The 24,667-nt window shown below is 42.2% G+C and overlaps 2 protein-coding genes across 4 annotated transcripts in view; both read left to right on the forward strand.

Annotated features, from left to right (window-relative positions):
- n4bp2 (NEDD4 binding protein 2) overlaps positions 1–24,667 on the forward strand; it is a 384,372-nt gene that overhangs the window by 100,364 nt on the left and 259,341 nt on the right. The window lies entirely within an intron of this gene.
- Positions 344–23,324, forward strand: rhoh (ras homolog family member H). Of its 3 annotated transcripts, XM_078216548.1 has the most exons (3): positions 344–1,052; positions 1,997–2,107; positions 22,009–23,324. In XM_078216548.1, the coding sequence occupies exon 3, from the start codon at positions 22,178–22,180 to the stop codon at positions 22,742–22,744; it is 567 nt and encodes a 188-aa protein (XP_078072674.1). In that variant the 5' UTR covers positions 344–1,052; positions 1,997–2,107; positions 22,009–22,177; the 3' UTR covers positions 22,745–23,324. The 3 variants fall into 3 exon arrangements, with proteins under 3 accessions (XP_078072674.1, XP_078072653.1, XP_078072665.1); XM_078216527.1 differs by lacking the exon at positions 1,997–2,107; XM_078216539.1 differs by lacking the exons at positions 344–1,052; positions 1,997–2,107 and adding an exon at positions 21,394–21,526.

The following is a 24,667-nucleotide window of genomic DNA, read 5'->3' on the forward strand; positions in this document are numbered from 1 at the left end:
AAATGGAAGGTATTCCATAACAGGCATTCCAGGCTATACATTACACTGCAAACACCAACAAAATGCTGGATAACAAAACTAAGAACAGATGGCAGGGATGAGGTGAGGATCAGACATGTAAGACAGTCAGGAATAAATTCAACAAGCAATTTGGGATAAATTTATTTTCCTGGAGGCTGAAATGTGGAACTCGCTTCAAATAAACAAATAGCATTGATGTATGTAAGGCGAAGACAAGTAAACATGAGGGAGAAAGAAACAGAAGGTTCTGCTGATAAGGTTAGATGAAGTCAACTGGGAGGAGGCTTTTGTGGCACATAAACACTGACATAGATGTATTGGACTGAATGGCTTTGTTCTGTCTACAGTAATTCTATGGAACATGTACAATGCTGGCCAGGAGAAGGTCTACTTTCTCACAACTAGAAAACAACTTTATGCAAGTGTGATCGTCGCTTTTAAATGTTAGATGTCCCGAATGTACATGGGTAGAGGCCGCAATGTGCTTCCAAACAAGGTTGGATACCATATCTGAGTTAAATTCCACCAGGAGCCAAATCAAAACAGCGTGAGACATCATTTCTAGGGGGTTTCTCTCCTTTTCTGAATCAGGATGCCAACCACCTCTGCACTTATGTTGTCCTTTAGCCTTGCAGTGAAGCACAAACCGCAGGGGGGTAGATGAAACTGCAACCTACAGCTCTTGATTTGTTGCTCGTCGCACAGGATGTCCTTCCTTGGAGGCTTGCAATCAGTCAGTGTCAGTCAACTCAACATCTGGCTGGCTCAGTCACTGACACAACCTGGCTCCGGGGCTGTTTTTGATGCCCGTTGTTGCTGTGGACATGTTAGGGAACCGCGAAAATTAGTGCCTCTACTTAAAAAAAGAATGTTGTTCGATGTGAGGAATGGACAGCTTCATATGTAAAAAAGGCAAGCTGAATTTGTGAGCAGTTGCCGCCGGTTTGAGAGGCTTCACCTGGATGTTGGCGATTTGACAGCGCTATCAGATGCCAGTCTGAAGGAGCCGAGGGAGGGGAACAGAGGCTGAGGTAGGTCGGCGCAAGGAATAGATTAAAAACCAGAAAAAAATGACTAATTGTATCCGCGGCTTCTGAGTGTAGGCTGATTTCATTCGGAATATATAACCAATTTAATAAAACACGACAACATAAAGGCAAAAAGAAAATTTCAGTTAAAGCTTTTCCGAATTATTTATTATCAATAAATGAAAATGTGCAACTGATTTCATGTTCAGATTTGTGGAAGTGTGGCAATTAGTGACAGATTGAGGAGGGTTTGGCTGAGTTTGAAGAGGATCTTGTCGTTCTCCTCACCCGAGCTGTTGCTGAATACTCGCTGTGTAAATAGAAAGATTATTTAAAATCCAAAAATCAAGATTTTAAAAAAATCCAAATCTTAGTTTCTGGCTCTGAAGATGGATTACTTTCCTCGGTATTTAAAGGCAGCCACCGAGTTCTGATGAATTTAATCACAAGGAGAGGAGCAGGATTTCTTTCCTTCGCACTCCGGACAAGACGCGAACAAGGAACAAACTAAAATTTAAAATATCGGCTGCAGAGGGGATCCATAGTATTTTGTTCAAAAAAGAGGAGTAATTTTGACGGAAATGGTAGTAAGAAAATGAACGTGGTTATGACCTGTACAGTTTGTTAGGAAAGTGGGAGAATAATGCCCACATGTGCTAAGCAGCAACAATGTGAAGTGGTGTGAAATGTGCGGCTCCAGCGACACTTGTTTCTACACTTTGTTTCTAATGTGCATTATAATCACAAACAGACGCTAATAATATGTAACAGCGAGGACCGCGATTCGGAGCAACGCCATTAAAATATCTCCAAAATGCTTGAGGTTTGACAATATCCCCAAAGTTTGGAGTTTCAAAAGTGATTTTAGTTATTTCTATGTTGGCAATTTTATTGAATTCGTCTAATTTGGTCATAACAAAGGTACAACAAAAACACTAATCTTTCAGGGTGGAGAGAAGCCGACATATTTGCCTTAATTTTATATGTACTTTTGAGTACTATGGTCGATATAACGCCAGAGCAGATCTCAGCATATACGATGCCGTGGGGCAATTCAGGTAGGATTACAAATAATATCTAGTTTTAAAAAGTATTTAAATATTCTCAGTTCCTAGAAGTGAATTGTACACAGCAGCATTCCGCCAGTAGGCCTTGATCATTAGGGTTTGATGGTTTGCAACAAGATGCCCATTGGACAACAAAACAATTATCTTTTAGATGTGGAGCCTGAATTGTGCAGTAATAACCAAAAAAAAAAAGAACCATGCAACAGTTTTAACTTTCAGCTAATAAGAGATTTTTTTTCCACTAACTAATTCAGTTGGCAACATTTTTAAAGAGTGCAGTGATACTTCAAATTGAATTCCAGACGAGGTTACATTAATGTGTAGATTTGAGGCCAAGAAAAGGTAACAAACAAATTAGTAACTGAACAGAGAAATTACGGTTTTTCAATGTTTATTGTTGAAGTCATAAAAATAAACATTCATTATTTTACTGAAGGGTCTAAATTGCATCCAAGGTTTTTGATTCACCAATAAACATGATACTTAGAGTGACGAGGACTATAGAAAAACCTTGACCCAGAAATAACTTTCAGATAATTCTTTGAGGAGAATGTGTTTGGTGCTGTGAGGAAGTTTGATATGTTTACCTTATTTGTTAGAAACTTGATTGTACCAGTGGATGTGGGTTGTTACGTAAAATATTCCATGGGTCGGATACATGCAAAAGCCATGTGGGTGGCACTCACAGCTCCACTGTTGAAAATAAATACTTTTCCATGCAGCTGAAAAGGAAGATTAAAATGATGATTGATGTGTTTACCTTATTTTGCTAAGGGTAGCAAAACAAACAAAAACTGTTTCAGGAAAATCGAAATTTGTCAGTAAATTGGTTTTATTGAAGTTAATGGATGAGGGAGACATCTTGTTAGAGGCCTCCATTTTCTTTAAACTTCTATTTTGAGATCCATTGTAGGAATGCTTTAATTAAGTGATGATGTGGAGATGCCGGCGTTGGACTGGGGTAAACACAGTAAGAAGTTTAATAACACCAGGTTAAAGTCCAAAAGGTTTATTTGGTAGCAAAAGCCACATCTCACTTTTCTGTGGCTTTTGCTACCAAATAAACCTGTTGGACTTTAACCTGGTGTTATTAAACTTCTTACTTAATTAAGTGAATGGAAGCTCATAACTGTTAGTTAGGGTTAGGGTAAAACTTCCATTTTGTTCATGGATTACTTTTTGAATGTAAGGGGATAGTGGATGGGAGTGGAATGGAGAAATCCTTCATACAGTTCCTGTTTTCTGTTTATTTGATTTCTTTCCTTTTTTTCAATAGTCTGCCCACATATATTGGGTCATTTTCATTTATCATGCTCCCTTTTTGAACTATCATTTACTCATAGAATCCCTACATTGCAGAAGGAGGCCATTCGGCCGTGAGTCTGCACTGACAACAATTCCACCCAGGCCATATGCCCGTAACCCCACGTATTTACCCTGCTAATCTCCCTGACACTAAGGGGCAATTTAGTATGGCCAATCCACCTAACCCACACATCTTAAGACTGTGGGAGGAAACTGGAGCACCCAGAGGAAACCACGCAAACACAGGGAGAACATGCAAACTCCACACAGACAGTGGGGCCGGAATTGAACCCTGACGCTGTGAGGCTGCAGGACTGACCACTGTGCCGTCCTTTATATTATAGGCCAGAAAACAAAATATAATGTTAATTTTCTTCAGCTATTCTGATTTTTTCTTCTAACTTTCTCCTTTTTCTACACACCTCAATGGAAAATTTGACACACGTTTAAGTATGGTTCCATGAGCATTAACCACCTCTGGTCAAGTCACCATTCTATGCATTTGAGCCTGCACAGCAAGTGTTGGTAGGCAACCTGATCATCTGAGCATGATGTTGTCCTTGCCCAAATTAAACATGGCACTGCTGGAATCAGAGGGAAACCCTGGCTAAGTTGCTATCCCCCCACCGACATTCTGGCCCAGTGGTGTTTAGGCCAAGCGCCCCTCATCTGTTGCTCCGGTTGAGATCGGTTAACACACAGAGTAAGGGTCAGCTGGCAAAACTGAATTGTTGCAGGCAAAGCCTTTTAGAACATTGTCATGTAACTTTTGGAATATCTGGCTTCTGAATAATTCATGTCTTTACCATATCAGGATTCACATATGGAAACAACCCCAGGTCATCATCAAAATAACAGAAAACTGCCCATTTTAGTAAGCTACCATGATCAAAAGTAATGGTTTTACTGAAGGAGAAAGTGGAAGAATCATTATCTTTTCTTTCATTATTGCATTTTAATAAATTCTCAACACACAAGTTTAAGTGCAAATTAATTGTTATGGCAATAATCAACCATTCTGAATTAATATCAAAAAGACAGTGGGTATGGTATTGTAGTGGTATTCATGGATCAGTAATACAGAGGCAGTGGGCTAACAATCTAAAGAATGTAAATTTAATCTCACCATAGAAATCATAGAAACCCTACAGTACAGAAAGAGGCCATTCGGCCCATCGAGTCTGCACCGATCACAATCCCACCCAGGTCCTACCCCCATATATTTTACCCACTAATCCCTCTAACCTACGCATCTCAGGACACTAAGGGGCAATTTTAGCATGGCCAATCAACCTAACCCGCACATCTTTGGACTGTGGGAGGAAACCGGAGCACCCGGAGGAAACCCACGCAGACACAAGGAGAATGTGCAAACTCCACACAGACAGTGACCCAAGCTGGGAATCGAACCCAGGTCCCTGGAGCTGTGAAGCAGCAGTGCTAACCACTGTGCTACCGTGCCGCCCGTAAAAGCTTCATGAGCCTGACGTGATTTGAAACATCGTAATTTGAAAATTTGAATTAGGTATTATAATTCTGTAAATAAAAAAGTGGCGCCAGCAAAAGTGACCATAAAGCACTCAGAGTGCCCTTTACAACATAACTGGTTCATTAATTTAGGGAAAGAAACCTAACCTGGTCTCCAGTCCCGCACTAACTTGGCTGACAACCTTTAGAAGTATCCAATCAAGCCATTAGTTGTTTCAAACTTCTACAAACATGGATGGCAGTAGTGCAAGAAGAAGGCCTACCAAAACCATTTCGGGCAACTGGGAAAGGACAACAAATGTCAAAATTGCAGCGTTTCCTAAAAACAGTTTGATTTTTATGACAATTCGATAAATTCATGGTCACTTTTAGTTAAGAACCATAGAATCCCAATAGTGCAGAAAGAGACCATTTGGTCCATCGAGTCTGCACCGACTCTCCCAAAGAGCATCCCACCCAGACCCTCCCATATCTCTATAACCCTGGGCATTTATCAAGGCTAATCCACCTAACCTACACATCTTTTGACATTAAGGAGCAATTTAGCATGGCCAATCCACCTAACTTGCACATTAGGTTGATTGGCCATGCTAAATTTGCCCTTAATGTCCCATAATATATAGCTTAGGGGGATAGTGCAGGGTAAATACATGGAGTTATAGGGTAAGCCTATGCAAGAGTTGGTGCAGACTCGATGGGCTGAATGGCCTCCTTCTGCACTATAGGAATTCTATGCATCTATGGACTGAGAGAGGAAATCGGAGTACCCAGAGGAAACACATGCAGACATGGTAAGAACGTGCAAACTCCACACAGTCACTCTGCCAGAATCGAACCTGGGTCCCTGGCACTGAGGCAGCAGTGCTAACCAAAGGTTTAAACTGAATTCACATTTTCAAACTCTCATGGTGGGATTTGAACTTATGTGCCAGAATTTTACCAGCATGCCTGCCCCGGAATTGGGACACGTGAGGCTCGCAGAACGGCATTCTCCGTTGGCCTCGGATGGGATCTGAGGAGCCTCGGGCGGGCGAGGTGGTAAAATTCCAGCAATGTTCTCTGTATCAGCGAGTGTAGTAAGGATCAGTTAGCTATTGTGGCATTACAAACAAAGAACAAAGAAAATTACAGCATAGGAACAGGCCCTTCAGCCCTCCAAGTCTGCACCGACCATGCTGCCCGACTTAACTAAAACCCCCTACCCTTCCGGGAACCATATCCCTCTATTCCCATCCTATTCATGTATTTGTCAAGACGCCCCTTAAAAGTCACTATCATATCTGCTTCCACTACCTCCCCCGGCAGCGGGTTCCAGGCACCCACTACCCTCTGTGTAAAAAACTTGCCTCAATCATCTCCTTTAAACCTTGCCCCTCGCAACTTAAACCTATGCCCCCTTGTAATTGACTCTTCCACCCTGGGAAAAAGCTTCTCACTATCCACTCTGTCCATGCCCCTCATAATCTTGTAGACTTCTATCAGGTCGCCCCTTAATCTCCGTCATTCCAATGAGAACAAACCAAGTTTCTCTAACTTCTCATAGCTAATGCCCTCCATACCAGGCAACATCCTGATAAATCTTTTCTGTACCCTCTCCAAAGCCTCCACATTTTTCTGGTAGTGTGGCGACCAGAATTGAACACTATATTCTAACTAAGGTTCTAACTAAGGTTCTATAAAGCTTCAACATGACTTGCCAATTTTTAAACTCAATGCCCCGGCCGATGAAGGCAAGCATGCCATATGCCTTCTTGACTACCTTCTCCACCTGCGTTGCCACTTTCAGTGACCTGTGTACCTGTACACCCAGATCCCTTTGCCTATCAATACTCTTAAGGGTTCTGCCATTTACTGTATATTTCCTGTCTGTATTAGACCTTCCAAAATGCATTACCTCACATTTGTCTGGATTAAACTCCATCTGCCATCTCTCCGCCCAAGTCTCCAACCGATCTATATCCTGCTGTATCCTCTGATGATTCTCATCGCGATCCGCAAATCCACCAACCTTTGTGTCGTCTGCAAACTTACTAACCAAACCAGTTACATTTTCATCCAAATCTTTTATGTATATTACAAACAGCAAAGGTCCCAGCACTGATCCCTGAGGAACGCCACTTGTCACAGCCCTCCATTCAGAAACGCAACACACCCTTCCACTGCTACCCTCTGTCTTCTATGATCGAGCTAGTTCAGTATCCACCTTGCCAGCTCACCTCTGATCCCATGCTACTTCACCTTCTGCAACAGTCTGCCATGAGGGACCTTGTCAAAGGCCTTACTGAAGTCCATGTAGACAGCATTCACTGTCCTACCCTCATCAATCATCTTTGTCACTTCCTCAAAAAACTTGATCAAGTTAGTGAGGCACGACCTCCCCTTCACAAAACCATGTTGCCTCTTGCTAATACGTCCAGTTATTTCCAAGTGGGAGTAAATCCTGTCTCGAAGAATTCTCTCCAATAATTTCCCTACCACTGACATCAGGCTCACTGGCCTGTAATTACCTGGATTATTCTTGCTACCCTTCTTAAACAAAAGAATAACATTGGCTCTTCTCCAATTCTCTGGGACCTCCCCTGGAGCCAGTGAGGATACAAAAATTTCTCTCAAGACCCCAGCAATTTCCTCCCTTGCTTCTTTCAGTACTCTGGGGTATATCCCATCAAGCTCTGGGGACTTGTCTACCTTAATGTTTCTCAAGAACCCCAATACCTCCTCCTTTTTGATCTCAACATGACTCAAACTATCTACGCACCCTTTCCCAGACTCATCATCCACCAAGTCCTTCTCTTTGGTGAATACTGACGCAAAGTACTCATTTAATACCTCGCCCATTTCCTCTGGCTCCATGCATGGATTCCCTCCCCTGACATTGTGCAGATATTGTTGCTTGATTTTTAAAAATTCATTCATGGGACATGGGCATCGCTGGTTGCCCAGCATTTATTGCCTATCTCTAGTTGTTCTTGAACTGATTGGCTTGCTAGGCTATTTCAGAGGGCAGTTGAGAGTCAACCACTTTGGTGTGGCTCTGGAGTCACATATAGGCCAAACCAAGTAAGGACGGCAGATTTCCTTCCCTAAAGGACATTGGTGAACCAGATGAGTTTTTCCGACAATCGACAGTGGTTTCATGGTCATCACTAGATTCTTATGTGCATCTGGGTGTGAACTCATCCAAATTCTACAAATGAACATTTACAGTAGGAATTATGAACAATTATCAGAAGTTAAAATTTCCTGGCCTACATGGCTTTAGACCACAGACCGCTTTAGTTCATTATCCATCAGAGGTGGGTAAATTTTGGTGCAAATTTTCTTACTTTGGTCTTTGGGATTTATTTACAGGGTTCTTTCATTGTAATTTTATAAGAGATAACCTTTCAGAAATAATTATCACATTGATAGTCCCACCTTTGACACCATGTGCAAAGATGTTTCCTAATATACAAGGCATAAAGGCATCTCATTTATTGGCTTAGTGGCAGTTAGATCTGAGTGTCTGAGTGACCTGAATCAACAGCCATACTACATGGTGCAAGGCTAACATCTTAACAGCTGGAATTTCATGACTGGAGGAAGAAACCTCCATTGATAACTGATGCTGCACGTAAATAACTTCTGTTTCCCATTGCAGTCCATTGTAATTTTACAATAAATACTGCGTATACAGGGCTCAGTGACAAAGAATTCAAAGTCCCACTGCCGGCTGTGCCTTCAGCTGTGTCTAGCCTCTAAGCTCTGACGTTCCTTTGTTAAATTTCTCCCCTTCTCCATTTCTCTCTGCTGTTTTAGGAATCTCCTTACAATCTATGGCTGAGGATTTTCTGGCCCTAACCCCCTCTCCCCGCAAGTCGGGTTTTCCGGCAGCGGAGGCAGCTTGCCATTGGCTGCTGGCAGGATCTTCCGGCCCCACTGAAGTCAGTGGCCATTTGTGTTGCTCACTGACCACGCTGCCGGGGAACCTGCTGCGGGGACGCCTTCAGTAGAACCAGGAGATCTCGATGGTGGATAGGGCTGGAAAATTCAGCCCTGCCCTTTTGATCAAGCTTGTGGCGATTATCATAATGGGCAGGATTTTACGGCCTGGCTCGTCCCGAAACCGTAAAATCCTGCTCGGGGTCAACGGACCTTCCCCTTGTCTGCTCGAATTCCCGTGGCGGCCTGGGCAGTAAAATTCTGGTCAATGTCTCCTCCTTGGGTTCGGTGTCAACCTTTGTCTGATTATTATCCTGTGAAGCACTTTGGATGTTTTACTACATTAAAGACATCAAATAAAGCAATTGCAGTTATTATCTCTTACATCTCTTATGGTGATTTTAGGTTGACCTGTTTGTATTCATCTTGATTATCATTAAACATTCTGCGCTACGAGAAAGCGCAAAACAAGAACATGCTATTTGGTACATCAAATCCGACTTTTCCATGGACCATGTGCAGTCCAATCTGGTAATGGTTCTATCTAATCCTTTCAGGCTACTAGCAAAAGCCCTAGTGCATACTTCATCAGTTTTTTTATACTGCAGCTGTTGTATTTTAGATTATAGTTATCCTGCAACCACAGTGAAACTGAAGGGACCTCGTTGTGTTAATGTCAGACAAATACCCAATTTGAGAGGCTTCAGATCTGAAGTATAGTAAATTCTGCACAAAAATGTAAAACCAAAATTACTTTATGTTGATGTACATGATATCATATAATTGCCTAATAAAAACACAATGTCACATAGAATTGCAAAACTAAAATTCTCAGCTCATCCTTGAGCAAAGTATTATTCTATGGGACACAGTGCTCTCCACTCAATACTTTCCACAGTATAGCTATTAACAATATATTTCTTAAAACTGTGTTGTTCACATATCATAAATTGGCTGCATTATAATATAAAATAATTTAAATGTAGCTATACAATACCAGGTTAATTATTTTGGTTTTAAGATCATAGTCAAAGTTTATTATTTAAGGTAACATAATTAATTGTACACTTTGGATTGTAATGTGGCTGAGTAATTCATGATTCAAAAGGATATCATTTTTCACTCTCCAACTTGTGACTTTGTGCTCACAGACTGGTGAGCAGATAATCGGAATTTCTACCCTAAGTTTTATAGGAATAATGCTTTTTTTACATTGCATGTTCATTTGGTGCACTGGCATAATGTAGTTTTTGTGACAGTTATAATACTTTCTAAGCAACAATTGGCACTGAATGGACAGATATTGAAATATTACTTTGTTGACAGTCGAAAATGCAGACCTCACGTAGATGCACTTAGGCTAAATTGGGGAGCCAACTTAAATGTTAAAGATTAATCTATGCTTTTGTTATCTCTAGATTCAATAATTCCAATGCTTTTCTGTCCAGCCTTTCATCTTCTACACATGATAAACTTCATCCATAACTCTACTACACATAGTCTACCTGCACCAAAATCTGTTTACCATCACTCCTGAGCTCATTGACCTACATTGAACAACAAAGAGCAAAGAACAATACAGCACAGGAACAGGCCCTTCGGCCCTCCAAGCCCGCGCTGCTCCCTGGTCCAAACTAGACCATTCTTTTGTATCCCTCCATTCCCACTCCGTTCATATGGCTATCTAGATAAGTCTTAAACGTTCCCAGTGTGTCCGCCTCCACCACCTTGCCCGGCAGCGCACTCCAGGCCCCACCACCCTCTGTGTAAAATACGTCCTTCTGATATCCGTGTTAAACCTCCCCCCCCTCACCTTGAACCTATGACCCCTCGTGAACGTCACCACCGACCTGGGAAAAAGCTTCCCACCGTTCACCCTATCTATGCCTTTCATAATTCTATACACCTCTATTAGGTCACCCCTCATCCTCCGTCTTTCCAGTGAGAACAACCCCAGTTTACCCAATCTCTCCTCATAACTAAGCCCTTCCATACCAGGCAACATCCTGGTAAACCCCCTCTGCACTCTTTCTAAAGCCTCCATGTCCTTCTGGTAGTGTGGCGACCAGAACTGGGCGCAGTATTCCAAATGCGGCCGAACCAACGTTCTATACAACTGCAACATCAGACCCTAACTTTTATACTCTATGCCCAGTCCTATAAAGGCAAGCATGCCATATGCCTTATTCACTACCTTCTCCACCTGTGACGTCACCTTCAAGGATCTGTGGACTTGCACACCCAGGTCCCTCTGCGTATCTACACCCTTTATGGTTCTGCCATTTATCGTATAGCTCCCCCATACGTTAGTTCTACCAAAATGCATCACTTCGCATTTATCAGGATTGAACTCCATCTGCCATTTCTTTGCCCAAATTTCCAGCCTATCTATAAAAGGAAATGCAGCCGCATGGAGAGAAATTTGCTCATTGGACCAGAAACAAAGAGTTAGGGTAAACAAGGCTTGATCAGGTTAAAGGACTAAACAATATTCAGTCTTTTTTTGTCCTCAGTATTATAGATCATTAGAACCTGGACATAGGAAACATAATCACAAAATTTGCTGATAACACAAAAGTAGGAAAATAGGTAAACAAAGTATAGACAGGTAAGTAGAATGGGCAGGTTGAAGTAGGTTGAAGGAGCAAGTGAATGTGGACTGACATGAAGTAACACATTTCAGAAGGAGAATCTACAATCAATGAGAAGACACCGATTGGTGCAAATGAACAGAGAACCTTGGAGCTTCACATGTATAAATACCTGTACATGCAAGTGCCAGTAGATAAAGTCATTAAAAAGGCAAAAAAAAATTATGGGTTAATAGAAGTATGGAGTACAAAAGTAAAGAAGTAATAATATTGCAAGTAATAAAGCGTTGGTTAGCTGAAGTTGTTGTAATGTGCAGTTTTGGGTGTTCCTTAAATCAAAGGACATTAAAGCCACAGCCTAATCCCACTTTCCAGCTCATGATCCATAACCTTGTAGATTATGGCAGTTTCAGTATATATTCAGGAACTTCTGAAATGCAATGAGGTTTCAGGTCAGTATCCTGCACTCCAATGAAAAGACATTGACCTGAAGCTTTGGTTGGAATTCTTTGGCCGTTCCTGCTGAGGGTGAACCCTTGCCATGGGTTTCCCAGCAGTGGCATACAAAGGGAAGCTCTGTTGACAATGGTGGGACCAGAATATCCTCCCACTGGCTAATGACGGACCACCTCCACCACCACGAAACATGCCACGGGGGATGGGGAAAATCCTGCCCTTTAACTCTGTCTTTCCACAAATGCTGCTAGATCTGCTGACTATTGCTAGAATTTTCTGTTTTATTGTGAACATTTTATACTGCCTGGTGATGACCTTGTTTGATTTCCTGGGTAGTTTTTTAAAAACACTATTTTTAGAAAGCTAATGGTCCAATGTGAGCTTTTGTGATTGGGTGTAGAGCTGTATGTAAGCACATACAGTCATCACTTGGAGTGAAACACAGCCCTCAGCCTGACTATGAACTGTACCCTTCATTTATCAGGTTCAGACTGATAGCCCAGTATAGCTGCAACATAAAATCCTTGAGCTGAAGTGTTCTTATGAAGTTAATGTGTAACTGCTCCTGGAAGCATAAACCAAACTCTTTGAAGTTGACCTTAGAGCATGGAGTATAAATCAAGCTTTGAAAAATCCTTCCAAAAACAGGCTTCAGTTTATACGCCAAGTTAAAAATGTGAATTGCTGGTGTTAGTAATCACATATTGGAATGTGAAGAAAATTCTGTTCATCTATCACCATGTACAGTCTGCTCTTTTGTGGGTGTGGCTTAAAACCCTGTGCATCTTGCAACATGGTATGTATCACTTGCTTGATCCCATGCGCCGATTTATAAGGCAACTATAACTGTAAACATATATTTCTGAGCTTAAAAACTGAGCCTGCCTCCTAATTCAAGTATAGCTCTAAACATGCCATCATTAGTTGGAAAATAGGGGGTTAACATATACCCTGAGTATAGGCCACAACATACATTTTGGCATCCAAAAACCGAGGTTACCTTTTTATGCTGGGTCCATTTATATGCCGTGATCAATGGCAATCATTTTGAATTTGTAATTTAATCTTCATTCTTTGAAAAGGAATAAAGATTTTTTGGACGATTCTGTTTCAATGACATGCACATAACCTATATATATGTTTTGGGAAAAAGGACTTGTATTGTTTAAAAAGCAAGAACCTGATGAAATCATATATTTCTAAATTTATACAATTCATTCTTGAACAGTACCACAAAATGGTGGGGGAGGGGGCTGTGGAATAGCCTAGTCATCAACATTTGCTTATGTGTTCACTCCAAATGCAAGAAAGGCCAGTATAGTTTCCCCCAGGTTCCCGTTTCTGAACTGTCTTCCACTTTGGGTCTGGTCCTTTGTTATGCAGGGTTCCTTTCTGAATCCATTCCTGCAGGGAGTGCATTTGGGAAATTTAGTTGTCGGCTGTTTAGGTGTGAATTATACTGTAAATGGCTGAACCCTTAGGAATATTAACATACAGAGGGATCTGGACGTACAGGTCCACAGTTCTCTAAAAGTGACAACACAGGTGGCCAAGGTGATTAAGAAGGCATATGGCATGCTTGCCTTCATCAGCTGGGGCTATGGGGAAATATATATACAGTACAGAGTTTGGAAATCATGCTGCAGCTATACAAAACCTTGGTTAGGCTGCACATGGAGTATTGCGTGCATTTCTGATCACCACACTACCAGAAGGATGTGGAGAGAGTGCAGTGAAGATTCACCAGGATGTTGCCTGGTCTCGAGGATTTTGACTATGAGGAAAGGTTGAATAAACTCGGATTGTTTTCGCTGGAAAGACAGAGGCTGAGGGGAGACCTGATAGAGGTCTACAAAATTATGAGAGGCATAGACAGTGTGGATAGTCAGAGGCTTTTTCCTAGGGTGGAAGTGTAAATTACAAGGGGGCCCAGGTTCAAGGTGAGAGGGGGAAAGTTTAAGGGAGATGTGCGGGGTAAGTTTTTCACAGAGAGTGGTGGGTGCCTGGAATGCACTGCCAGAGGAGGTGATGGAAGCAGGCACATTAGCAACATTTAAGAGGCATCTGGATGGGTACATGAATAGGGAGGGAATAGAGGGATATGGACCGAGTAAGGGCAAAAGGTTTTTTTTTAGTTTAGATAGGGCATCATGATCGGCACTTGCTTGGAGGGCCGAAGGGCCTGTTCCTGTATTGTACTTTTCTTTGTTCAAATTTCTGATGTGTGTTGCCTTGGTTGGGGCTATCTGCACATGGTTTGCAATCAGCCTTTTGTGTCATTTTGGTTTGCAACACACAGAAGTAATCTTCAAGTGCTGCAGGTTTCGGAGAAGATATACAGAGTGACAGACATGTGCCCAAATCGAAACCTATTTTGGGTGTCAGTAAGTGGTCACGCAGTTTGGTTATGTTGCACTGACTATATGTGTGAGGCCTTTTTTTGAAGATGTGAGTTGTGGCATGAATATGTGAATTAGCATGATGAATGAGTTCCTGATCATATGGAGGCTTAGTATGGGCCAGCAGTAAATGGGGCAACATTTTGTGACATGCATACTTGTGCCTTCTTTGATTTATAAAATCATAGAATGATACAGCACAGAAGGAAGCCGTTCAACCTATCATGCTTCTCCTGGCTCTTTGGTAGAGCTGTCAGATTTCTCCATAGCCCCGTAATTATTTTCATTGAAGACTTTATCCCACTCTGCTTTGAACGTAACTATTGAATCTGCTTCCACCAGCCTTCCAGGAACCATATTCCAGATCACAACAACTCACTGCATAAAATAAATGTTTGCACATATTTCCTCTGCTTCTTTTGACAATCACCAAAATTCATGACCTTTGGTTACTGACCATTCTACCTCTAGAAATAGTTGCTCCTTATTTACTCTTATGAAAAGATTTTATGATTTTGAACACTTCTATCAAATTTCCTCTTAATGTTCTCTGCTTTAAGAAAACCAACCCAAGTTTCTTCAATCTCTCCATGCAAGTGAAGCCCCTCTAGTAAATCAAAGCAGCTGGGTGACATTTTTACTTGAAGCCTGCCAATCTTTTAAGAATCTCTGTATTTTTATTTTATATCACTACTAATCCCCCACCCCAGCTCCTCCCTTCCCTGCTATATCAGTAGCAGCCTCTTCTTTTTAGTAAATATACATACTTAAAATCTTATTTTTGGTCCCTAATCAATTCACCCCAAACAATAGCACACGATCTAGCAGGAGGTACTGAATAACAATCTGGAACAGAAATCCTTACTGATTTAATTTTCCTTAATTCAGAAGAGCTGAGCCCAACTGTAGCATGTACATTGCTGTCCCGCCTGATCAGCATTAACTGAAGATCAAACTTGGGACTTTGTTGTTCTGTACAGCTCAATAACCAACCCGAGTGTTACATTTACCCACTAAACCAAGGAAGATGCTGAACAGTTTTCTGTCAAAAGCACAAAATCAGCGAACTTTTATTATGTTAATGGAACTATATAAATGATTCTATAATATAAAAAATATAATAAGAGTTAAAGATTCATAGAATCCCTACAGTGCAGAAGGAGGCCATTTAGCCCATCGAGCCTGCACCGACAACAAATCCACCCACACCCTATCTCCATAACCCCACGTATATACCCTGCTAATCCCTCTGAAACTAAGGGGCAATTTAGCCAATCAACCTAACCTACACATCTTTGGAGTGTGGGAGAAAACTGGAGCACCCGGAGGAAACCCATGCAGACACAGGGAGAACATGCAAACTGCACAGAAACAGTCACCCAAGGCTGGAATTGAACCCAGGTCCCTGGTGCTGTGAGGCAGCAGTGCTAACCACTGTGCTACTGTGCTATCCCTAAAAGAAAAAAAACATGTAATTTGATGTAATACTTCTCAACAATGCCTTAAAGTACTTCACTTAAAATGTATTAAGTGGAAATATAATTGTTATTCTTCTAGTTAAACTTTCAAGTTGCACAGGTTACCTCTAGGAGCTGAAACTGTTCATGCAAGCTTGGAGAATTTGCATAAACTGAATTTGAATAACTGTAACTTCCTTTTATTTACTGGTAATGTTCACATCAAAAAAGGCAGCTGTGAAATAGATATGCAATGCTGCTTTACCTCTCAAATTGTAGGCCGAGTTAGCACTTTCAGACTTGTATGTACATACTCTTCATGCAGGTAGGGTGTGTGCAGAGTAAAACAGGCTTGTCATAGGAGCATTTGATGGAAAGATGTTGGGTTGGTTCTTCCTATCTCACGATTCATTGCCTTCTGCCTTCATTGCCTGGCTGAAAAATAAGGACTCATCCACTTCCAATAGCCTGGTGACAGACTCAAGTAACTCAGAGCCATAGAGGTTTGTTTACAGCATGGGAACAGGCCCTTTGGCCCAACTTGTCCATGCCACCCAGTTTTTATCCACTAAGCTAGTCCCAATTGCCTGCATTTAGCCCATATCCCCCATCTCACCCATGTAACTGTCTGAATGCTTTTTAAAAGACAAGATTGTACCCGCATCTACTACTACCTCTGGCAGCTCAGTCCAGACACTCACCACCCTCTGTGTGAAAAAATTGCCCCTCTGGACCCTTTTCTATCTCTCCCCTCTCACCTTAAACCTTTGGGAAAAGATGTTGACTATCTACTTTATCTATGCCCTACATTATTTTTTTGGACTTCTATAAGATCACCCCTAAGCCTCCTTCGCTCCAGGGAAAAAAGTCCCAGTCTATCCAGCCTCTGCTTCTCTTCTCAAAAGTCTCTATTCACTTATATATTTTCTGAAATCATTACATCTTGTGATTGCATAACCTAGATTTCCTGCCATGACTATGTTTGTGCTGAGAGAAATGTGAATCAAGTGGTTCAGATGACTTGTTTAATCTGTTTCTGGGAGTTGAGGGAAGATAGAGCCTGTTTACGAGTGGTCATGTTGATTGGGGTCATTGTTCTTTGTGATTAATGGAAAGGCAGTTGTATTGGAGAAGGGACAGCATAGGAACAGGAGTAGGTAATTCAGCCTGTTGAGCCTGCTCCACCATTCAATTAGATTATGGCTGATTATCTGCTTCAATGCCACATGCCCGCACTATCTTCATAGCCCTTGGTGTCTTCTGGTGTCTCCAGAAATCCATTGATTTCTGTTTTGAAAATGCTCAATGATTGAGCTTCTAAAGCTCTCCAGGGTAGAGAATTCCAAAGATTCTTCAGCCTTTGATTGAATTAATTCCTCCGCATCTCAGTGTTGAATGGCCTACTCCTTATTCTGCAATGACCTCCCTATCTCCTTGCACCTGCCTCAACCCCACCTTGCTATGCTCCCTGAACCCGTGACCTTCTTGGGTCTGAATGCCATGACTGTTGCAATCCAAAGGTCTACTTGCAATCCCAGCAGCTTCCACTTCTGAGCTCTGGTGCTCCTGAGACTGCCAGAACTGCCAGCCAGTCAGATTGGCCAGAAGGTCTCGAGGGCAGGACCTCCTCCTGCTGAAGGGTGGAATTCCCTCTCAGCTACTCAAGTCTGCCTGCAGCGTGCTATTGCTGCTGCGTGTCCTAATTCAATGTGGGTCACAATTTTTCTAGGGGGCGGGAAGGGAAGCAGTGCATCTCTCCCCATAAATTTCAACCCTGTGCCACTTGTTATAGACTATCCAGCCAGGAGAAGTAACCTATTGGCGTCTTCCCTGTAAAGCCCTCTCAGGATCATATATGCGTTACTGAGATTTCCTCATTCTTTTAAACTCCAATCAGAGAATATAAGACCATTCTACTCAATCTTTTCTCATACTACAGCTCTCATTTTGCACACTTGTCTCTAAGGAATCCTTTTTGCTCCTTTGCTATTTCATGTATATCTTCTCTTAGGTCTGGAGACCAGAAGTGTACACAGCATTCCTAGTGTGGTCTTTCCTCTTTTACCCCAAACTTATAAAGGTCATTTGTTCATTCATGGCTTAGGTGAGACACATTGTTATTTCACTTTTAGTTATGTATTAATAGAGAAAAGACCCTGGGGTTGATTCTCCCAACCTACTGCATTGCTTTTGTAGCGCAGCGGGCCGGGAGACTCTAGTGGAGACCATTTAGTGGGCTCCCCGCTGGGCGCCACGGCCTTCACATTAATATAATTTAAATATAATTAGCGATAGCGTCTCCCCCCCCCCCCCCCCCCCCCCGCCCGGAATGGTTCACTCCAGCGGGGATTACACTAGCTCCCAACTTGCGGGGAGCTGGCAGCCCAACCCTGCTGGAGTGAAGGGGGCGCTATCGAAGCCCCCCAGCAGGATTGGGCACCAGGGAATGCCTCCTGAGCATTGCCACCTGGGCAGTGCCAACTTGGGCCTCCACTGGGCATTGGGCAGTGCCAAGAGCCAGGGCCTGATGGGGCAGGGCCTCTGGCAGGGCGATCAGTATGGGTGGGGGGGGATCCTGCTGCCACTCTGCATTTGGGCTGAATGACAGAGAGAGGGGGGCCACCGATTGGGGCTGCGGAGGGCATCGAGACGGGCTGGGGCGGGGTTGAGGCTGGTCAAGGCATGTTCGGAGGGCCAGTGATTGGCCCGTGTGGGGGTCGGAGGGGCAGCTTTGTGGGGTCACAGGGCTGGCCAGTGATTGAGCTGGCCAGAAATTGTGAGGCCAGCAGTGCAGGGGTTCTGTGCATGGGCCGATCTCAGCGCTGACAGATCAGCGCATGCACAATGACCCATCCAGCGCTATGCAGCCAGACTCTCCAGCGGGAATAGGCCCTGCTCACTGATTGTTGGACTGATTTACACTAGTGCACTCTGCAGTGCACAGAGTTTGGGAGATTCATTTTGAAACTGCCACTGAAAAAACCAGCATGATTTACTCCAGTTTTTACGTGAATTCAACACTTAGAATGTTTTTGGGAGAATCCTCCCCCTCCTCCCCCCCCCCCCCCCCCCCCCCCCGAAGAAGGCGGACAAGTGCAACCAATAAATAGCTGAAGTGACATGCATGTGTGTTTCACACATTGTTTACGCATGTGTTTGGAGTTGTTATCCCAGAATTGAAGGAAATTTAGATATATTGGAACTATAAAAGTTTTAAAAGATTTCAGATGTGAGGATAGTTCAAAGATTGACATTTGGACAATTTATCCTGAGAATCTGAGACTAATGGAGAAGGACACAATTAACTTTGATAGTAATTTAGAAAATGAGTTTTGTATTGCTTTGGTGATTTTTCACAGGCCTCAGAAATGTCCAAACAAACTTTGTAAACAATAACTCACTTTTCCTTTCCCTGATATCCATAAGCCCACAATGATATAATATTGGAGGAGATTTATTTATCACTGGAACTCAGAACAGTCTGGGACACATCAGGAAATTGTTCATTTCAAGGTGTTCCCCCACTCTCTCACCAAAAGACTGATGTGCTGTTAGTTTACTACTGAGGCAAACCCTACAAACTGTTCGGACTTGAATATTAGGAATAAAAGGAGGCAAGTAGGGAACTGGAATTCTCTGCCTGCCTCCGTTGAATCGAGAAAGAGATATTTCTATTATTATAGAGGAGTGCCTGGCCAGCAGAAATATTTGGTGCAGCTTGTCAGGTGCAGCCAGACCATATTTATTGTTGATCCTGTTATACTTTTGTCATGCACTGCCAAGGAAACTATAGCTGGGGTGCTTTTGATCAGCATTACTGTCAGTGAAGTATTCTCATATCTTAAAGTGTTGCCTATGGGATGTCTATTGGTTTATCTTTTGAAAGAGAAGCAATCACCAGTCTCACCTCTGCAAAAGTAAAGACATTTCAGTTAATATGGATGTTGGGGGACCAGAGGGTGGGCACAAAGCATTTTGACATTTTCGCACCCGCTGCAGCTCCTCCTTTTCTTCCACATATCTCTGTCTCTCTTAGAGACAGGATGTATGTGCATTTAGAACGGAACAATCTCATTAGTGACAGACAGCATGGTTTTGTAAGAGGGAGGTCGTGCCTTACAAATTTGGTGGAGTTTTTTGAGGAAGTGACAAAAACGGTTGATGAAGGAAGGGCCGTGGATGTCGTCTATATGGATTTCAGTCAGGCATTTGACAAAGTCCCACATGGCAGGTTGGTTAAGAAGGTTAAGGCTCATGGGATACAAGGAGAAGTGGCTAGATGGGTGGAGAACTGGCTTGGCCATAGGAGACAGAGGGTAGTGGTCGAAGGGTCTTTTTCCGGCTGGAGGTCTGTGACCAGTGGTGTTCCACAGGGCTCTGTACTGGGACCTCTGCTATTTGTGATATATATAAATGATTTGGAAGAAGGTGTAACTGGTGTAATCAGCAAGTTTGCGGATGACACGAAGATGGCTGGACTTGCAGATAGCGAAGAGCATTGTCGGGCAATACAGCAGGATATAGATAGGCTGGAAAATTGGGCGGAGAGGCGGCAGATGGAGTTTAATCCGGATAAATGCGAAGTGATGCATTTTGGAAGAAATAATGTAGGGAGGAGTTATACAATAAATGGCAGAGTCATCAGGAGTATAGAAACACAGAGGGACCTAGGTGTGCAAGTCCACAAATCCTTGAAGGTGGCAACACAGGTGGAGAAGGTGGTGAAGAAGGCATATGGTATGCTTGCCTTTATAGGACGGGGTATAGAGTATAAAAGCTGGAGTCTGATGATGCAGCTGTATAGAACGCTGGTTAGGCCACATTTGGAGTACTGCATCCAGTTCTGGTCGCCGCACTACCAGAAGGACGTGGAGGCATTGGAGAGAGTGCAGAGAAGGTTTACCAGGATGTTGCCTGGTATGGAGGGTCTTAGCTATGAGGAGAGATTGGGTAAACTGGGGTTGTTCTCCCCGGAAAGACGGAGAATGAGGGGAGATCTAATAGAGGTGTACAAGATTATGAAGGGGATAGATAGGGTGAACGGTGGGAAGCTTTTTCCCAGATCAGAAGTGACGTTCACGAGGGGTCACGGGCTCAAGGTGAGAGGGGCGAAGTATAACTCAGATATTAGAGGGATGTTTTTTACATGGAGAGTGGTGGGGGCCTGGAATGCGCTGCCAAGTAGAGTGGTGGAGGCAGGCACGCTGACATCGTTTAAGACTTACCTGGATAGTCACATGAGCAGCCTGGGAATGGAGGGATACAAACGATTGGTCTAGTTGGACCAAGGAGCGGCACAGGCTTGGAGGGCCGAAGGGCCTGTTTCCTGTGCTGTACTGTTCTTTGTTCTTTGATAGGGGGATTCCTTTTGGTGTGTGTTTTATGAATCCTGTGGTTATGACCCTTTTCTATTGGAATGTGACTACACCTGATTTTCCTTCAGCAATGCAGTACCAGGAAAAGCCAACATAAATCCTGCTTGTCATGTCTCTTTTTGGTGAAAAATTGAAATGTATTGGGGTGAAAACAATTATTTGAATTTGGAAGGAAGTATGCAAGCTTCAGTATTTCCCTAAAATTGGACACGTCACTAGAATGTATCAAGAACTGCTCGGAGCTCTGTTGTCATTTCTGTTCCCAAAGTTAGCAGGAAGGAAGAGCAATATAAGTAGAAGCGAGAAAGATTAGAACTGAAGTGTGAGAAGCAAAATTCATTAACGGACAGATGCATGCAAGTCTTATTCTCAATACCTGTGGTGGAAATTAGTGTCAATGCTGAATTAATTATTAGAGGTAAGATCTGCAACAAGTAAATGTTAAAATACTAATTCATGACTTTCCTTCTAACTTTAAGAAATGTCTGTAAAATTTCTTGAAAGAGTGTCAATATAAAGAAAAAGCATGGGGGAAGGTATTCTCCGTGCGCTACCAGCTATGAAATTTGTAAGCTCATTCTCTAAAACTAGACTTAAAGTGTTGTGACATCTAGCCCACAGAAGAATACTTAATTCCATATTTGTATTAAATATGTTATTCTCTGCATTCCTTCTGTATTTAAAGGCAAAATTCATCATTCAGCCTTTTGCTCTGATTATGCTTTCCCAGGACTGTGAAAGTCTTCCTTTCCTCTTACAATCCTCAGACAATTAAAACCAAACCTTTGTGTCAACCAACTGTTAATTCTGAGTCAGCATCTGAAGGAAAACAATCATCTTTTGGGTCTGCCATTTCCTTAGAAGTTTTTAATCATTAAATGTTTCTTTCTTGTTTCGCAGGTGCAAGATAAGTTTGGTGGAACTTCCTGCAAGAACATCCTTTTAAAGTGAACTGCTCTATTGAAAAGAAAAAGCATTTCTTCGAAGAACCTGTACTCCTGCTGTGAGTTATTGAGAAGACTTGCTGAAGCTACCAGTGATCTGCTCTGCATAGAAACTCGAAGGCATCATGAGCTCCATAAAATGTGTTCTCGTTGGTGATGTAAAGGTGGGGAAAACAGCTTTACTGGTGAGGTTTACATCAGAGACTTTCCCAGATATATATAAGCCCACAGTTTATGACAACACTGGAGTCGATGTGTTTATGGATGGAACTCAGATCAGCCTGGGACTCTGGGACACATCAGGAAATGATTCATTTCAAGGAATTCGCCCACTCTCTTACCAGCAGGCTGATGTGGTTTTAATTTGCTATTCTGTAGCGAACCCAATGTCTTACTTGAATGTTAGGAATAAATGGATGGCAGAAGTCAGAGGTTTTTTACCAAAGGTTCCGGTATTGGTCGTTGCCACGCAAATAGATCAGCGTGATGTTGGCACTTTTCGCACCATCACATCTGTCGATGGGAAGAGGCTGGCAAGAGATATCGGAGCACGAGGTTATCTGGAGTGCTCAGCAGTTACTAACAGAGGGGTGCAAGAAGTGTTTGAATGTGGAGTGAGGACTGCTGTCAGACACATAAAAAAACAAAGCAGGAAGAAGATCATAGATCTCAATAAATGTGTGATAGCCTGACTTCCATTCGATCTTGGTATGGTAATTTAAACAATTTTAACTCTCCAATTCTTCGGCAAATACTAAAGGTGTTGGCACCTAAATGGCTCCCAACCTGGCTGTGTTGATCATGGCCTTTCTTGGTCATGTCCATTCGTGCTACTGTATCTACGTCAGTGTGATTTTGATTCATTTCTACTGAAATAATGGATCCTGGCCAGGAATGCTAACATAAGACATAACTGAGGAGGAGCAACTAATTTCAGCATTGACTGTCACAGACTTTTAGTTCAAAATATGTTGACATTTTGCTGTTTGATCGTTATGGAAAGATGGCTGACGATCTTATTTTATGTATTTAACTTGAACTGACACCACCATGTGAGATACTTTAAGATCAAATCAAACTGTATTTTTGCACTCACTGTTAAAGTGCATCAATCTCAGAAATCCAGGAAGGAGTAGATATTAAGTACTCACTTTTGATGACTAAAATATTTAAGGTTTTCCATTTTGCTTCCACTGACCTCAGATGAGAACCGTGTACAAATATTATGGTAAGAAATTAGAAGTATAGATTTTGTAGTAATTTTCTATCAGTTTACAGAGTACTCATCAATAAATTAATTGTTTTAACAATCAGAGTTTGTTCTGCTGTTTTCTATGTTAGAAAGTGGAATTTAGCGTGGTGTGATACTGAGCCACACAGATGATAAGGATGAAAATTGAATTCCTCATCTGTAATAAATTTAGTTGATCTCAATCAGGGGTATCATGGGACAGACAAGAGGTATCCCAGAGTTATATGCTGAGATCCATTCTGTTGCAGGTATACGTAAATAAATTGTCAATATTGTAGCTGGATTCGCAGATATCTGTAACACCAAGCTGAGGCATTCCAGATTCAAATGGCAGCTATAACAGCACAACTGTTTTTTTTATTTAGTTGGTGTTGAAATTACTTTTAGATAAAGAAGTGCAAGATACTGCACATATTGAAAGTAAAACCAGGAAGAACTTGTCATGCATATAGAAAGCTGAAAGGGCTGTTAGTCGACTCTTGTTCAAAATGCCTAAATGGTATGACAATAAACAGAGAAAAATGGATGCTGGATTATACTGCCACAGCATAAGCACGTTGAAACAAAACCTTTAATGTCGTGAAATGTCCCAAACCACTTTGCAGAGACAAAAATAGGCATTGAGCTGTCGCCAAACATTTAGTTGACATTCTGGTATGTTTAAAGAGGTAGGTTTTGAAGATGATGAGAGGGAGGGGTAGCTAGAAGAGCAAAAGTATAGAGGTCTGGCAAAGTTTCAGAGATAAGGTATGCAAATTATAGAAGGAGCTGGAGATTATTATTTTGAATCCAAAATTGGGGGCAGGGAACCTATGTAAATACATGAAAATGAGTAGCTTGGTGAACAGGATTTAAAGTAGGGTGGGAAGTGGGTGGCAATATTTGATAAGACTTGGAACTTATGGAAGGTGCAGGACAGGAGAGTTTGAGTCCAGATTTTGCAAAGATGTGGGAAGGGTTTTCACATGGGCGACATGGTAAGGGTGGAGATAGTCAAAATATATCACTTAGCTTCATTTATTAAAACAGAAACTTACAAGTCCGAGTGGAGAGTCATTATAATGATATTTGTGTCTGAATCTGCTATCTTGCCACGTGCAGAATGTTGTTGGTTCCTTAAATCACTGACATCAAGGACCTCCAACAAAGGTAGTTTATTCCTAAAGCACAACAGCTATATACAGTACTTGTCCTCTGCCCAAGATCCCGGGGATAACTCCTGTGTTCCTACCATGTGGCCCCTTATGTAACTGTGTCATCACGTCTTCACGTGACCACTTGGTCTACACCACACTTTATGGCTGAAGTGGAAAATAACATCTAGAAATTGGACCAACCCATGCACATCAAAATTGATCCTAGC

This window comes from Mustelus asterias, chromosome 1 (assembly GCF_964213995.1).
Source record: "Mustelus asterias chromosome 1, sMusAst1.hap1.1, whole genome shotgun sequence".
NCBI classification, from domain to species: domain Eukaryota; kingdom Metazoa; phylum Chordata; class Chondrichthyes; order Carcharhiniformes; family Triakidae; genus Mustelus; species Mustelus asterias.